Source organism: Juglans microcarpa x Juglans regia, chromosome 2D, assembly GCF_004785595.1.
Source record: "Juglans microcarpa x Juglans regia isolate MS1-56 chromosome 2D, Jm3101_v1.0, whole genome shotgun sequence".
In the NCBI taxonomy this organism is placed as follows: Eukaryota; Viridiplantae; Streptophyta; class Magnoliopsida; order Fagales; family Juglandaceae; genus Juglans; species Juglans microcarpa x Juglans regia.
In genome coordinates this window covers 30945702-30960933 of record NC_054596.1, presented here as the reverse complement: position 1 = coordinate 30960933, position 15232 = coordinate 30945702, and the positions used below count along the sequence as shown (strand labels likewise).

Here is a 15232-nt window from a genome sequence, read left to right as displayed (position 1 = left end):
ACTTCTCCTTGTAACTTTTAAATTTTTTAGGCTAATGTCTCTATAATTTATGGAGGAATTCTTGAGTAGAAATTATCTTCTTCTTTTTCTAACCAAATCATCCAATTTGATACAGAATGTTAGAATTATGTATAAAATAATTACATTACTATTAAAAAGAAAATTTTAGTTATCATATTAAGTATTTATAGGTTTCAAAATGATTTATTAAATCAAAATTTTCTGCTATGCATTGATTGCAAATTTGCTAAAGAAATTTTAATTAAAGACATAGAAAATTTGACTTCTAAACAAATATTTACTAGATGACTAGTTATATAAAATATATTTTATTTTTATATTGAACATATTAAAAGAGAATCTAATTAACTTTCCAATTTACTCTCTGAAGAATTTTTACGAGAAAAACCTTATCATCTTTCAAATTTTGAGTAAAATCCAAATATTTATATGCTCCACCATCTCTATACTCTCATTCTCATCCTACAGTTCCAAGAGTATAATTTTAGGATCCTTGTCACCGTTGTAATCTTCTTAGGGTTGGTTTGGATTCAGAGAAGAGATGAGATGATATGGTTTTAGATTAAAGGTGAAAGTTGAAAAAAATATTGTTAGAATATTATTTTTTAATATTATTATTATTTTGAAATTTGAAAATTTTGAATTGTTTATTGTATTTTGTATGAAAATTTGATAAAGTTGTAATGATGAGATACTTTCTGAATCCAAAAGGGGCCTTATAATTACTTTTCATCATTATCTTCGCCAATTTCTTCTTCTAAATTACCCACTTATTCAAAAGTGGTCTCTCATTCTAATTTTCAAATTATATCTCCTCCTTCGTTATCACAACCATCATCTTACTCTATTGTTATTAAATCACATTAGCATCGTATCTTCTCTATTAAACCAGAATTAAAAAAAAAGAAAGAATTTCATCATCTCACTGAACCTCGTCATGATCTTTCCTTCTCACTAGCATTATCCTCAATCTCATTTCATCTCATGTAATTATTATAATTCTTTTTAACTCACATACAAAATATAATAAATAATTTTATTTTTTCAAATCTTAAAATAAAAATAACATTAAATTTTAATAATATTTTATTCAATTTTTAATTTTTATATCATATCATATCATCTATGTAATCAAACGAGACCTTTAGAAAATTCAGCACCTTTACAAATTCATTTTATTAGATAATTTATTCAAACATTATTTTTATGTTATTCCATGCAATTTATATACCCAACCTACTCCTTTTACACGTTCAATTATTACCATTAGACAGATGATTACTCCAAAAATCCTTATTTATTAAGAAAATATGCTCAACCTTATAATTCACAATATTTTGATTACTATGACCATCAGAAAGCGTGGACGAAGACTACTTTTCTCCAACAAAATAATTTATTTATTTATTTAATTTTTATAATTCTTGGCTATTTCATTTTAACAAATCACAAAACATTAAAGTAGTGTTTTCTCGATGGTGGGAACATAAAACTCTCTTCTCTCTTCACCATTAAAATAAAGCTTTAAAATTTCTTCTTCTAAAAATGATTATCCTCCCACAATAGAAAATTTTATTTTTTCTAAAACTCAAATTAAATTAAATTAAATTATGAAGGGGTTGATAATTCTTAAGAGACCATCCAATACTTGACTCGTCTAGTTTCAATAAAATGGTGGAATAAGTATAATTATGATAACATTATTAAAATGTTGTCTCAAATTTTCAAATCTCCTGAAATTTCAATCTAGCATAGCAGATTTAAAGCTCAGTTTGGATTGAGAAATACTCTCAACTCATCTAATCTCATTTCATATCATTATTATAATTTTTACAAATTTTCACATAAAATATAATAAACAATTCAATTTTTCAAATTTCAAAACAATAATAATATTAAAAAATAATATTCTAACAATATTTTATTCAACTTTTAATTTTTATCTGAACTCATCTCAACTCACTATCCGAATCTAATTTAATATCTTTCTCATGTTTTCCCACCCCCGTTATGATATTTTAAAAAATATTTGTTGTATGCATATTAGATATAAATATATAACATAAATAAAAATTGTTTCATTCCTATGTATGAATGTTTTATGTATTCTCCATTTAACAATATGTATTCTTATAGACGATAATTTGATGATTTTTTGAGTTGAAGTTATTAAAATTTTAGATAATATATATTTAACTCAGTTTTACTTACTTGTATTTATTCTCTGTAGTGAGATATTGATTATAGTTATAAAAGGTGAAAATACTAATTATTATTGTTTTTATTTTTATTTTTATTTATTTTAAAGACGGTGGAGTTCGAATCAGCGGCCTCTTGGCTAATTAACTTTTTCTTTCGTAATGGCGGCTTAAGATTTAGCAGTCAAAACCAAAAGGATTTCGAGCTCGACAACATAGCTCAACTCTCTGAGGACACCCTTCGCGATCCCCCTCCTCCTCCTCTTCCGACTCCTCCGATCTTCTCTCAGGTTTTCTCTCTAAATCCGAAATCTCTCAAAAGCTAGCCCTAATCTAACCCCTTTCTATTATTGCTCTACTGCTTCTATAGCCCTTTGCTTGGCCATCCCAAATTTTATAGGATTAGGCTTCCAATCTCACTCTCTCTCTCTCTCTCTTTGTTACCCCCGTCTTTTGCGTTTCATTCCTGCTTGGATCCTTTTTGGTTTGATACTTGAATTTCTTGTTTGTTGCACAGGATTTTAAATCCAGTGCGACTTTGAGCTCAGCGATCGAGCTCTAAGGTTTCAAATTTTTATCACCTATTGAACAGGTTAGGTTTCTGCTTGGAAAAAGAGGAACTGGTTAGTCTTATTAGGGTTCTTGTATGCATATGTTTATGTATATGAGCTCGTATAGCTCATTGAGGTTACGCGGTAGCTCCTGGATGTGCATCATTTGGGGATTGTTCAAAAGGCTTATTTGTATTTAGGCCTCATGTATATTAACTAGCTTATGGTGTCTGTTAGTTGTCCGGTTACTTTTCTTTTTAGGGGGTGGGGGCGGTCGGTGCATTGCCTGGTGTTTGTTTTCTGAGAAAATGGAGGAAATGGTAGAGAGGGATCTGAGATTTGCTTGTTTGTTGTGATAGGATGAATCGAGAGGACTGTTTTGTCTTGTTGGTTCTTCCATGGATTCACAATGGTACTCGTTTGCTCAAAATATTTTTTGGCTACTGAAAATTTTATGAAAATCAAAAAGAAGTCCTGAATTTTATGTTTTATTTTGCCTTTTGTTACAGGGAGTGGGGGTAAGGAAACACAATTTAAATTGGTATTCTACTATGCACATTTTGCCTGCTGTTTGGTTTATATTAATACTGAGGACATGGAGTGTTGTAATGGAACACCTTGAACTTTTTATCTGCTGGTGTGATTCTTTGGGTGAAAAGCTGATTTTTTAAACTTCATCCGGGTCAACAAATTCTACTGTTGAGCTTTGTCAAAGGACAGGAAGTAGAAGAGATTTATCATTAATTGAAAGTAATGGTTAGAGCACCTTGACTATCAATGACTGGCTTTTTTTAACCAGATTCATTCGGGCAGGCATAACAACTATATACAAGTTGTTTTAGATAGAAGGTCTCAATGGCTGCTTCAGAGGAGAATAGCGCTTTGTTTCCAATTTTTATTCTGACAATAATGGCCCTGCCATTGGTGCCATATACAATTATGAAGTTATGCCGAGCCGCCTCAAAGAAAGCAAAGAGTATACACTGCCACTGCTCCGAATGTTCTCGTTCGGGGAAGTACCGCAAATCTATATTTAAGCGCGTGAGTTGCCTCATCTTCCCTTAGATGTATCCTCAATTTTTTATCACATGACTAGTCATGTTATTTTATCTAACCATTGTGTCGATACTGGCTATCTTGCAGATTTCAAACTTCTCGACTTGTAGTAATTTGACTCTGATACTTCTTTGGGTTGTCATGATTGTCCTGGTTTATTACATTAAAAATATAAGCCGCGAGGTAATTATTTTAATTAAAACTTGAGCATTAGTTTTCAAAATCTGAGCGTTAGTTTAAAACGTGACTGTATGACTTCCGTGTAGTGTTATAATTTATTGAGTTCCTTGCCATTTTTCATGATTGTCGATTTTGTTTAGGGTTTTGTAGCCACATGCTTTGATTCTTGAATGTTACCTCACCTTGAAATTCTTTTTTTGGGGAGTTTGTGCTCAGATCCAAGTTTTTGAGCCTTTCAGTATTCTTGGATTAGAACCTGGAGCTTCCGATTCAGAAATAAAGAAAGCATATAGAAGACTATCTATTCAATACCATCCTGATAAAAACCCAGATCCAGGTTGAAGGCATTTTAGTTCTTCGGTTTATATTTTCAGACCTTTGTACCATTGAGAAAGATGGCTCAGTTCAAATCCCATGCATGCTAATAGTATATTATTTTGGTTTTTTTTTTAGAGGCCAACAAGTATTTTGTGGAGTCTATATCAAAGGCTTATCAGGCTCTGACAGATCCAATATCACGTGAGAATTTTGAGAAATATGGCCATCCGGATGGCAGGCAGGTAATAATATCTTTACCTTCTTGTGAATTGCATGTGATTGCCTTTTTTTTTTTTTTTTTTTTTTTTTTTTTTTTTTTTTTTAAATAAGTTAAAGTAAAGTCTTATTGATATAAAATGCATCGCCTAAGTACACCGGTAGTATAAAACGAACATGCCTAATTACATCTAAGTACTAGTGAGAGATACAAGCAAGTCATGAAGATTGTCAAAAAAAAAAAAAAAAAAAAAAAAAGATTGTCTGTATTGCAATAATTGCCGAAGCCCAAGTGTGTAAAATATTGCAAAAAAATCGCTTCAATTCATCCAAAGAACACTCCATGTCTTCAAAGCACCTCTTGTTTCTCTCCAACCACAAGCACCACATAATGCAATGAGGGATCATTCTCCACACAATAGCGATGTGGGTAATTCTAGTCCAGCACCTCAGAATATCCCTAACTCTTCCAAGCATAACCCAAGCCACCCTGGTTTGATTAAAGATCTCATTCCATAAACACCGGGCCACCTCGCAATGTAACAAACGATGATCCACTGATTCCTCATCTTTCTTGCACATATAGCACCAATCTAAGATGATGAGATCATGGTTTCTCAGATTATCCGAAGTGAGAATCCGCCCAAGAGATACAGTCCATACAAAGAAAGCAATCTTAAAAGGTACCTTGCACTTCCCAATAGCCTTCCAAGGAAGACTATGATCATTAGAAAAACCTAAGAGAGCCGTATAGAAGGAGCGCATTGAGAATCTTTTATTTCCACTCGGATACCAAATCATCCTATCCTCCAACTCATTGCCCATCGACATTGCATGTCATGAGTCAAAGAAATCAGCAAACATATCCAACTCCCAATCGTAAGCCGCTCTCGAGAAACTTACATTCCAATAGACAATACCATTAGATAATACCACTAAGGACTCGTTTGGATGGTGAGATGAGATGAGATGGTTTTAGATGAGTTGAATAAAATATTATTAGAATATTATTTTTAAATATTATTATTGTATTGGGATTTTAAAAAATTGAATTGTTTATTATATTTTGTGTGAGAATTTGGGAAAGTTGTAATGATGAGATGAGATGAAACCATCTTTGTATCCAAACAGTGCTTAAATCTGCCATAGCAGCCTCTGTCACAAGAAATTTGGTAGAGTTTGGGAAACACCTGCTTTAGAGCCCTTTCACCACACCAGACATTATGCCAAAAATAAACGCTATTACTTCTTCCAATTGTGAATCTGAAAAACTTGGAGAATCTTCCCCATCCTGTTCTAATGTTTTGCCCTTTACTGTTTGTCTAATTGTACTAAAATAGAAGTGGTCAAGTTTTAAAACTATTTGTGAATTTTTGTTGGAGCAGGGTTTTCAAATGGGCATAGCTCTCCCTCAGTTCTTGCTAGATATTGATGGGGCATCTGGTGGAATACTTCTACTTTGGATTGTTGGTGTCTGTATTCTTTTACCTTTAGTGATAGCTGTTGTTTATCTCTCGAGGTCTTCAAAATATACGGGAAATTATGTGATGCATCAAACACTGTCAGCATATTATTACTTGATGAAACCTTCTTTGGCTCCAAGGTACATGTTTTAATAGTTAGTTGATTTATTTTGTTTACAATCTTAATATTTATTTCTGGTGAAGTCCATTTGGGGTACATCTGTCAGAATGAATGCCATCTGCATATGGATATGATTTTCCTGTACATTATCAGGCAAAAGATCTAGGCATGCTTGCAATAGGGTGCTAGAACTGGGTGAGTTTTTTAAAGCTTAAACATCTTTTGTTTTAACCCCTAGGGGCCTTGGTATTGGTGGTATGTTCCCTTTAGGTCTAAGTTTCAGACCCTTGGGCGCAAACAATTTCTAGGGGCTACATCCCATTGGTGAAAAGCTAATCATTTACCTAGTTCGTGTGATGGAGATGCATTACACGGGTCCGGGGTTTAACTGGGTTAAAGACATGTTGCATTTGCACAGTCTGGGATTCCTCTTCATCAAAAAAGAAAAAGAAAAAGAATTGGGTGAGTGGTGAGTAACATATACTCCACACGAGCGTGCACACACAAACATAATACATGTTTCTTAACATTTGGAAGATAACACCTTTCTTCCAACTAAACCAAAAGTATACTCTGATTGGCATTACCTTGTACATATTACTGATATGCTTAGTACAAAGAGTTGTAGTGGCTCATTGATGTTCTAAGCAACCAAAATATGACACTAAAATGATTAATTGGAGGCCTTGGTGATACCTATATTTTCTTTCCTCTTTTATTCATACATATTGCTGAATCTGCTGCATATTAACCTGTAATCTTTGTTTTGGTTTTCTGTCATTCTAATATCAACTCTTTATTTCACAGCAAAGTCATGGATGTATTTATAAAGGCTGCTGAATATATGGAAATTCCAGTTCGTAGGACTGATGATGAGCCCCTCCAGAAGGTTTTTATGTTGGTCAGGAGTGAGTTGAATCTGGACCTTAAAAACATTAAGCAAGAGCAAGCAAAGTTTTGGAAGCAGCTTCCATCACTAGTTAAGGTACTTTCTGTGTCAAGATTTTGCTGTATTAACCAATTAAATTGTGTTTTAATGGATTTTTGTAATTCTTGTATCATTGTATCTTCTTTCTTTTCTATTCAGACAGAATTGCTAATTCAGGCTCAATTAACTCGTGAATCAGCAACCTTGCCTCCATCGTTGCAAGGTGATTTCAGACGGGTGCTAGAACTTGCACCTCGCCTTCTTGAAGAATTAATGAAGGTTATATCTATTTCCTCTGTTACACTTTTCGAGATTTATAAGACCACTGCTAATTGCATTCTTTATAAGTACTGCTGATTGCATTTAACACTGATATCTCCCGTATGTCTGTGCTGTTGTCTGTTAATGATTGAATCTGTTGGAATGCTTCTTTGTTTGAATTGGTTGTCTAAAGTAGAAAGGAAGTCAAGTGTCGTGTTCTCAAAATTGTTTATTTTTTTTCATTGATGAGGAGTTCTATTTCCCTCAAAATATAAGTTCTGTTTAAGCTATAAATGTGTGAATAATGGAAAAATAAATGTGTGAACAATGGAGTTTTTTAGGGCGATTATGTAGATGTCAGTTCTCAAAAGCATTCTGAATATTTTCACGCAGTGTTTTGTTGGAGTATCCCATAGTTTCACAAAACGTAATAGAACAGAATGTAAAGTGGCTTGTCATTTATTGTTTATATTTTTAACAACTAATCAGCTGGTTTTTCCAGTTGTACTTTTTTTTTTATAAGTAAGAGATCAAAATTATATATATGAATGAAAGAGGCATAGCCTATGTACACAGGGAGTTTCCAGTTGTACTTGGTTTAACAAAATATAGAATGTCATTTTTAATATATTTTTTCTTTGTTCAGTGGGTTCTTTTTTGGAGGGTGTTGAGGGTTTGGATATGAAAACCATATAGAAGAGTTATAGAGTCTTCATAAAAGGATGTAGGAAGTTACTAGTTCTGGAAACTTATGTTAGTTACAGGCTGTAATCACCTGCTTGTTTTGGACAAAGTATTGAGCTAGTGTAATTCCCACAATTTATCAAGCAATATTTAGTAACATAAAGGCTCTATTATTCTACTTCAAAGTAATATAAGCAATGGAATTTGCTACATATATTTTGTTTGGAAGCATATCCACTCTCGATATCACCAGAGTACTATGACATAAACACGATTTCATAACTTAAGGTCGCATGATCAATTCTTGCTGTATAGGCCAGGTCTAGTTCATAACTATAATTCTAGTACATACATAAATTCAAATGGCAAAATACTGTTTTCTTGGTAAAGAACCAACTAATGTACTTAAAGAAAAAAGGCAAAATAAATATCCCTTTGATCGTATAGGTAAATCATATATCACACAATCATAACTAGTTGGATCCAAAAGCCTACTACGAAAGCTCTCAAGAGTGTGCCTACACTTTATTTTAGCTTCTTGTCCTCTATGTCAGCGTCATCTATAAAATAAAATTTGTATAGATGGGAAATGAGTCTTTGGCCCATTGAGTAAACAGCAAAAGTGAGAATTCAAATGATAAGAGCCTTGTTTTAATCCATGAGGATAAAATTCTTTTAGGACATTGTTTCACTTTCAACATAACAATAATAAACTCAAACGCAATAGTGAAACATAGTTATCATTACAAGAAAATAGAATTATATCATAATCATTTTTTTATAGGTCGCATTATTTCATAATCATTTTATCTGATAAAAAAATATAATCATTTTCTAATGTGAATTGTCTTAAACATATCACGTTAATCATCATATCATCTTACTCAAAATATCTCTTAGATCTTTTATTTAGACCAATCATTTCTTCTTAATTGTACAAGATTATAGTTCTTTCTTTAGCCACATTAGTACAATTTAACCCTTGAATCATTGATTTTGATGAGACACGTAGATCGTCCATAGCCCATGGTCACAGACAAGGATGGATGAAACATATTGGAAATGCTATTTGCTCAATCTTTACTTCTTGGTTGACACATTTGAATAGGGAGTCCTAGGTGATAGCCCACACCATATTATGCGGTTGTGTCGTGCTATCCTTTAATCGTCCATATCACTCAAGGGAAGCCCAAGCCACATTTGGGCTTTACTCAAAAGGATTAGTCAATAGTACAATTGGAGCCATATTGGACTAATCATCACAAGCAAAAATGTATCTACACTCATCACATAGTATAGGTTATCATAATCTCCCCCCTTCAAATTTATGAAGTTTTTATCGAGTTATTCCATCATAGGTTGCACGGCTCAAGTCATACATTTTTTGTTGGGATAGACTCTGATATCATTTGTAACACCCCAAAGGAGGCCTAAGTCATATATGGGTCATAGTCAATAGTACAACTGGAGTCTCATTGGAATCATTATAAAGAGCAAGAATTTCTCCCTCCCAAGTAACGAGGGATTGTATACGTCAGCTACACTCATCATTCAATATGGATTATCACATACTTTCACCACCATTTCCTTTCATTTCATGATGTTCATGTCATCTCGAACTATGAGGGTGTGCGCCTTTTTACATCATACCATATGTCAGGCCATCATAAAAATTCCTTCATTTCATAACAGATCAATTTTGTTAGATAAACATAACATAAGTATATATTATATATATATATATATATATATAACATATAGGCTTTCATAATGTAATTAAAATATGTTATATATCTATATATATACAATTAAAACATTTAATTAAAACATGTCAACTCATTCATAATAAAGTATCAAATTTAGTTGCAAGTTTTTCATGAATTAAAACTTAATTAATGCATACCTAAATATCCATTCAGTTGCAATTTATCATATAATAAAACTATCCTCTCCTGGGTACTAAATATTAGTTTAATTTCAATATATCATAATAATAGAACTCATCATTTAATGCGCACTAAAAATTGCCATTTAATTGCTATTTACTGTAATATAAAACTAAAAAATTAAAAGAAAATTTTGGTCCACCAATGCTAACATAATACATGTGGCTGAATCACATGCTGTCATGTTTCAATTTTATTTAAAACAAAAAATGAAAATATGATGGAAAAGTTAATGGAAGGTCCTCTTTTTGCTGTACTCATTCCACAAGGGTCACTTAAAAAAATGTACAAGGTCTTAAACCTAAGTATCCCATAGCGCAGAGAGTGTTTGACCAAAATTTCCTTCTGAAAAATGCCTTTTTGATTCATATTATTTGATTAGTAGAACTCTACAATTTATGCATACTAAAAATATTCATTTAAGAGAAATTTATTGAGATATATGTCTACAATTCATAAAAATCCATCTAATCACACCATATTATGCAAGTAAATTTAACCCCATTTTGGAGTTCATTTTCTTACCTTGTTCACCATCAATTTCCTTATTCTCCATCAATTTTATTTTTAACACCTTGGGCATCGGTTGATTTTTTTTTCCTTTGTTAATTGGGGTTTTTCCTTAATTCACAACTTTTGTTTTTTAAAATTACTAAAGTTAATCTTTACTAAAAGTTAAACTCTTTTTCTTCTTCCTCTTGTCTCACTCACTCCTCGATTGCTTCCCCCCACCTCTCTCTCCTGTTTTGTGGTGTGTGAAAATGGGGAGGGGAAAATTTATGTAGATTAAATAAAATGGGAAAGGGGTTGGCTTTGAATTATAAGGGGGAAGGCCATGTTGCTGACAGAAATGTTTTTCGGGGGGAGCCTGTGCTGCACCTAAACTTCCATTTTTTTTCTCTTTTTTTGTTTTATTATTATTGTTATTTTTTTCTATGACTACACCTAGCTCCCAAGCATACAGAAGTAGCCATGGAAAGACTATCAGATAAGTGGTGCAGCATTTCCATGGTGAATACATTAAACATCTCAGCCCCACATTAGGAGTATGAATAACCCAGTAGTGGGTAGATTATAAAGGTAGTCATCGGTGCTAAATTCCACATTTTCTCCTTACAAGGTGAAACTTAAGCTTTACAAGTGATTCTAGGGAACCTTCAAATCGAGTAGCCTTTATGGGATTATGATGTAGATGTTGCTAGCTCTTTCCTTGAGTCATTACATATGGTATTAGAGGCACACCTAGTAAGGCTAGTCATGTGAGACTGGGGCACTGCATAACATGACCTGAAGAGGATGTCAGGAATTTAAAGGGAAAGGGGGGGGGGGGGTTTGTAACACCTCAGCCGCTCGTTGGCAGTATGAATAATCCACATACAGTTGGCTAGTTATAAAAGTAGTTATGGGTGTTAAATCCCACATCCGCTCCTCCTAGCTTATATGTGGCTAGCATCTTCAGTATGATAATCCACATGTAGTTGGCAAGTTATAAAAGTAGTTATGGGTGTTAAATCTCACATTAGCTACTTACTAGGTAAAGCTCGGCTTCAGATTGATTAACCTGTTTGGTGTTATAGCGTAGATGGGAGTATTATGGATATATTTGAAATATGTTAAAATTTTACATTTAAAGGCAATTATATTATAGTCGAGGCAGGGGATATTAACATATAAACATAAGAAATGTAACAGAGAAAAACTATGAGTGATTGAATTAGAAGATGCAGTTTTTAATGAGGCAAAGCTTGCAAGCTCTTTACAGGTTTGGGTTTGGCATAGGATCCTTCATTTGAGATTCAGATTACTTTGTTGGTGTAACCAATATGCTACTTTTGTCTTTGACAGTTCATATTCCATTGCTATAAAGTGACAGTTAGACTATGGTCTATTCCTTATCTCTGCAGATGGCAGTTATACCACGCACTGCTCAGGGGCATGGATGGCTGAGGCCTGCAATTGGCGTAGTTGAGCTTTCACAATGCATCATTCAGGTGAGATGTGTGTTGAGGACATCGTTTTAATCTTTATGACACATTCCAAAGTTCTGGAATTTTTGGGAGGATCGGATGCGTAGCTTGTGTATTATGTAGAAGCTAGTCGCTATCATCTTATAAACTACGTCTCCAAACATCGAAAGTTATTCTTTTGTTTAAAGCTTGTCAGCATCTCTCTCTGTCAAAGCATGGATGGTGTTTCTTTCACTATAGAGCCCCCTTAACTTCCTCAGTGTTAATCCAAATTAGTTTTGAAGAATTTCAATATATTGAGTGGAAAATAATACCTTCTGAGTTCCTAGTAGAAACCTGTTGAACTTTGCTCATAAGTTTGTAGCAGACCTGAATATGCTCTGATTTTTACATGTTTGCAGTCTACATTCCCTGTAACTTTTGACTGTACTTGCGTTATTTTCCAGTCAGGTACTGAAATATCAGCAAGTTCCGTTATATATTTATCTAGTTATTGTTTGGCAAAGCTTGTTGCCGCATGGATACCTTCATTTTCAGAAAAATACACAAACACTCAAACCACCATCCAATCTGTGCTATTACTCCCAAATTATCAATTTTGGTGACACCCCCTCAACCGACAAAAAGATTGTAACTTACTTCTTTAAGAACTTTGATATAAATATCCTTGATAAAAAAAATTAGAAATTAAAAAAATCGAAAGACAAAAAATAAAAAAGTAATGAAGACGAAAAATAAAAAAAATAAAAAAACTGAAATCATATTTTGCAAAAAAAAAAAAAAAAAAAAAAAAAAGAACATAAAAACATGAAAAATAGTATTTAATTTTTTCTTAAATAATATTTTATTATTTCAAAAATATTTATTGCAATTACTTCTTTTATTCTTAAAGAATATTTCTAAAAAAATATATTTTTTGACTTAATAGGTTATTTTGTCCTTTTTAAGAGTTTTACGGGTAAGTTTATCTTTTTAAAGGGAGAAAGGGGTACTTTGAAAATTTTTTTGGTAGTTTGGGGGATTTGGGGAATGATTGCTGAAGGTGATAGTTTGATGGTAACTGTAAATTGGGTAGTAGTTTGAGGGGGTTTGTGCATCCCGAGTATTTAATAACTAAACTTTGTTTGATTAGTAAAACAAACGTAATAACTAAACAAAAGTGCTTTGCAACAAAAAATGATGGATACCCTTTGATGAATGGGAAACACTTATTTTTATCTTTTCCTAGTTCATTACTCACAGTAGGATTCCTTACATTGTTTGGCATGATGCAGGCTGTTCCTCTCAGTGCAAAGAAGGCAACCGGTGGATCTGCTGAAGGCATTGCACCATTTCTGCAGCTGCCACATTTCAGCGAGGCTGTTATAAAAAAGATGGCACGCAAAGTAAGCAGATGAAATCCCTCTCTTGAGTATCATGTCGAGTCAGAGTAGTTAACATGCCTCCTGTGTAGCTTTCGATGGTAGAACCACAACTTTATCTGATGGCTGCCCTTGTTTACCTTGTAGTTTGTATATCCGTATATTTTCTTCTTATCTTGTATTTGAACTCCTATAAGTTTTCTAAACCCATCTAATTAGTGTTTGAAAATACAAATCTGATTAAGTTTTGGAATGGATTTTGCATGACATAGAATCCTGATAATGATCAAAATGGGGCATTTAACATATTGTTTGTTTGAGTGATGAATACATCCTGTGCTTCCCCTTCCCCGTCCCACCCTGAAAAAGACTCACTCCCCGTGTTTATCTTCTCTGGATATATTTTAAAAGCTTTTTTATTCTTCATTTGCAGAAGGTAAGAACGTTTCAGGAGCTTCGGGACATGAGTTTGACCGAACGTGCTGAGCTGCTTGCTCAGATAGCTGGATTCTCGCCTGACAATGTACAAGATGTTGAGATGGTGCTGGAAATGATGCCTTCTATAACAATTGAAGTTGCATGTGAGACTGAAGGTGAAGAGGGTATACAAGAGGGTGACATTGTCACGGTCCAAGCTTGGGTAACACTCAAACGTGTTAACGGCCTGATAGGTGCCCTTCCCCATGCCCCTAATTACCCATTTCACAAGGAAGAGAACTTCTGGTTTTTGCTTGCAGACCCTGTTTCAAATAACGTGTGGTTTTCCCAGAAGGTTAGTTTTATGGATGAAGCTGCAGCTATAGCTGCCGTTTCAAAGTCAATTGAGGACTCAATGGAAGGATCAGGAGCAAGTGTAAAGGAGACCAATGTGGCAGTAAGAGAGGCAGTTGAGAAGGTGAAGGCTGGGTCTAGACAAGTGATGGGCAAGTTCCAAGCCCCATCAGAGGGTAATTACAATTTGACTTGTTACTGCTTGTGTGACACATGGATAGGCTGTGACAGAAAGACTAATTTCAAAGTGAAGATTTTGAAACGGACTAGGGTTGGCACCCGAGGTGGCCTTGTCACAGAAGAGGGACCGATCGCAGAGGATGGAGTTGAAGAGGAAGAGGAGAATGAAGAAGAGGAATATGACGATTATGAGAGCGAGTACAGTGAAGACGAGGTGGATGGACAAGATGCTAAAAAGAAAGGTCCTGCTGCCAATGGCACCGTGCATAAAGGAGGCTCGAGCTCAGAAGGTTCAGGCACAGATGACGAGTGAAACACAATTTTATTTTATTAGTAACGAAAATAAAATTAATTTTTTAGCTACTTTGATCTTTGGAAAAACTTTTACCACCTTTAACAGCTCAGTGAGTCATTTTATACTTGAAGGAACTCGTTACGAGCTTGTTTCCCCCACGACTTAGTTCAAATTTTAGGTATTAACCGATGCAATGGCTGTGCTTATAATCCCAAATGATACCATAGATTGAAGGGATTGTGTATGCACGTTTTTATTGCAATCCGGGCATCTAAACTCGTGGTGGCGTGATAATGACCCCAATCTGTTTGGTGTTCAGAATTTTATGAAACTAGAATTTCAAACGACACCAAAATTATTTCTTCATCTTCCCTTTCGCTTAACTATTGGTCGTATAATTTGTGGGTGTATGCATTTGAAATACACACAAGACAGTGGACACCCAATTTCATCTATTCCCAAGTCTTAACACTGCAAGCCAGATTGCAGAGGAGAATGCTCTTCACAGACGGATATACATATTTTTTGTAGAATTTTTCGAGAAATAATATTCACAATCATTTTAAGAGAATAGGGGATATTCAGAATCCCCAAATGAAGCCTTTTATCGTCCCTTGTCTTTATAATGAGATGAAATGAGATGAGATGAAATGGAATGTGATGAAAATGATTTCCAAACATCCCATTGCAACCGAAATATTTATGCGGACAATAA

General features: G+C 33.9%; 1 protein-coding gene across 2 annotated transcripts; it reads left to right on the top strand.

The window, feature by feature from the left end:
- Positions 1–2354: 2354 nt before the first annotated feature.
- Positions 2355–14711, top strand: LOC121249945 (dnaJ protein ERDJ2A-like). 2 transcript variants are annotated; one of them, XM_041148819.1, is made up of 12 exons: positions 2355–2509; positions 2737–2811; positions 3570–3811; positions 3914–4009; positions 4223–4343; positions 4460–4566; positions 5926–6143; positions 6932–7109; positions 7212–7331; positions 11848–11934; positions 13185–13295; positions 13705–14711. In XM_041148819.1, the coding sequence occupies exons 3-12, from the start codon at positions 3626–3628 to the stop codon at positions 14533–14535; spliced, it is 2055 nt and encodes a 684-aa protein (XP_041004753.1). In that variant the 5' UTR covers positions 2355–2509; positions 2737–2811; positions 3570–3625; the 3' UTR covers positions 14536–14711. The 2 variants fall into 2 exon arrangements, with proteins under 2 accessions (XP_041004753.1, XP_041004754.1); XM_041148820.1 differs by lacking the exon at positions 2737–2811 and having other exon boundaries at positions 2356–2509.
- Positions 14712–15232: the final 521 nt, after the last annotated feature.

Coding starts and splice junctions, on each gene's coding strand:
- LOC121249945 (XM_041148819.1), top strand. CDS start 3,626: ATGGCTGCTTCAGAGGAGAATAGCGCTTTGTTTCCAATTTTTATTCTG. Junction 6,144..6,931: donor AAACCTTCTTTGGCTCCAAG/GTACATGTTTTA, acceptor TTTATTTCACAG/CAAAGTCATGGATGTATTTA. Junction 7,332..11,847: donor TTCTTGAAGAATTAATGAAG/GTTATATCTATT, acceptor TTATCTCTGCAG/ATGGCAGTTATACCACGCAC.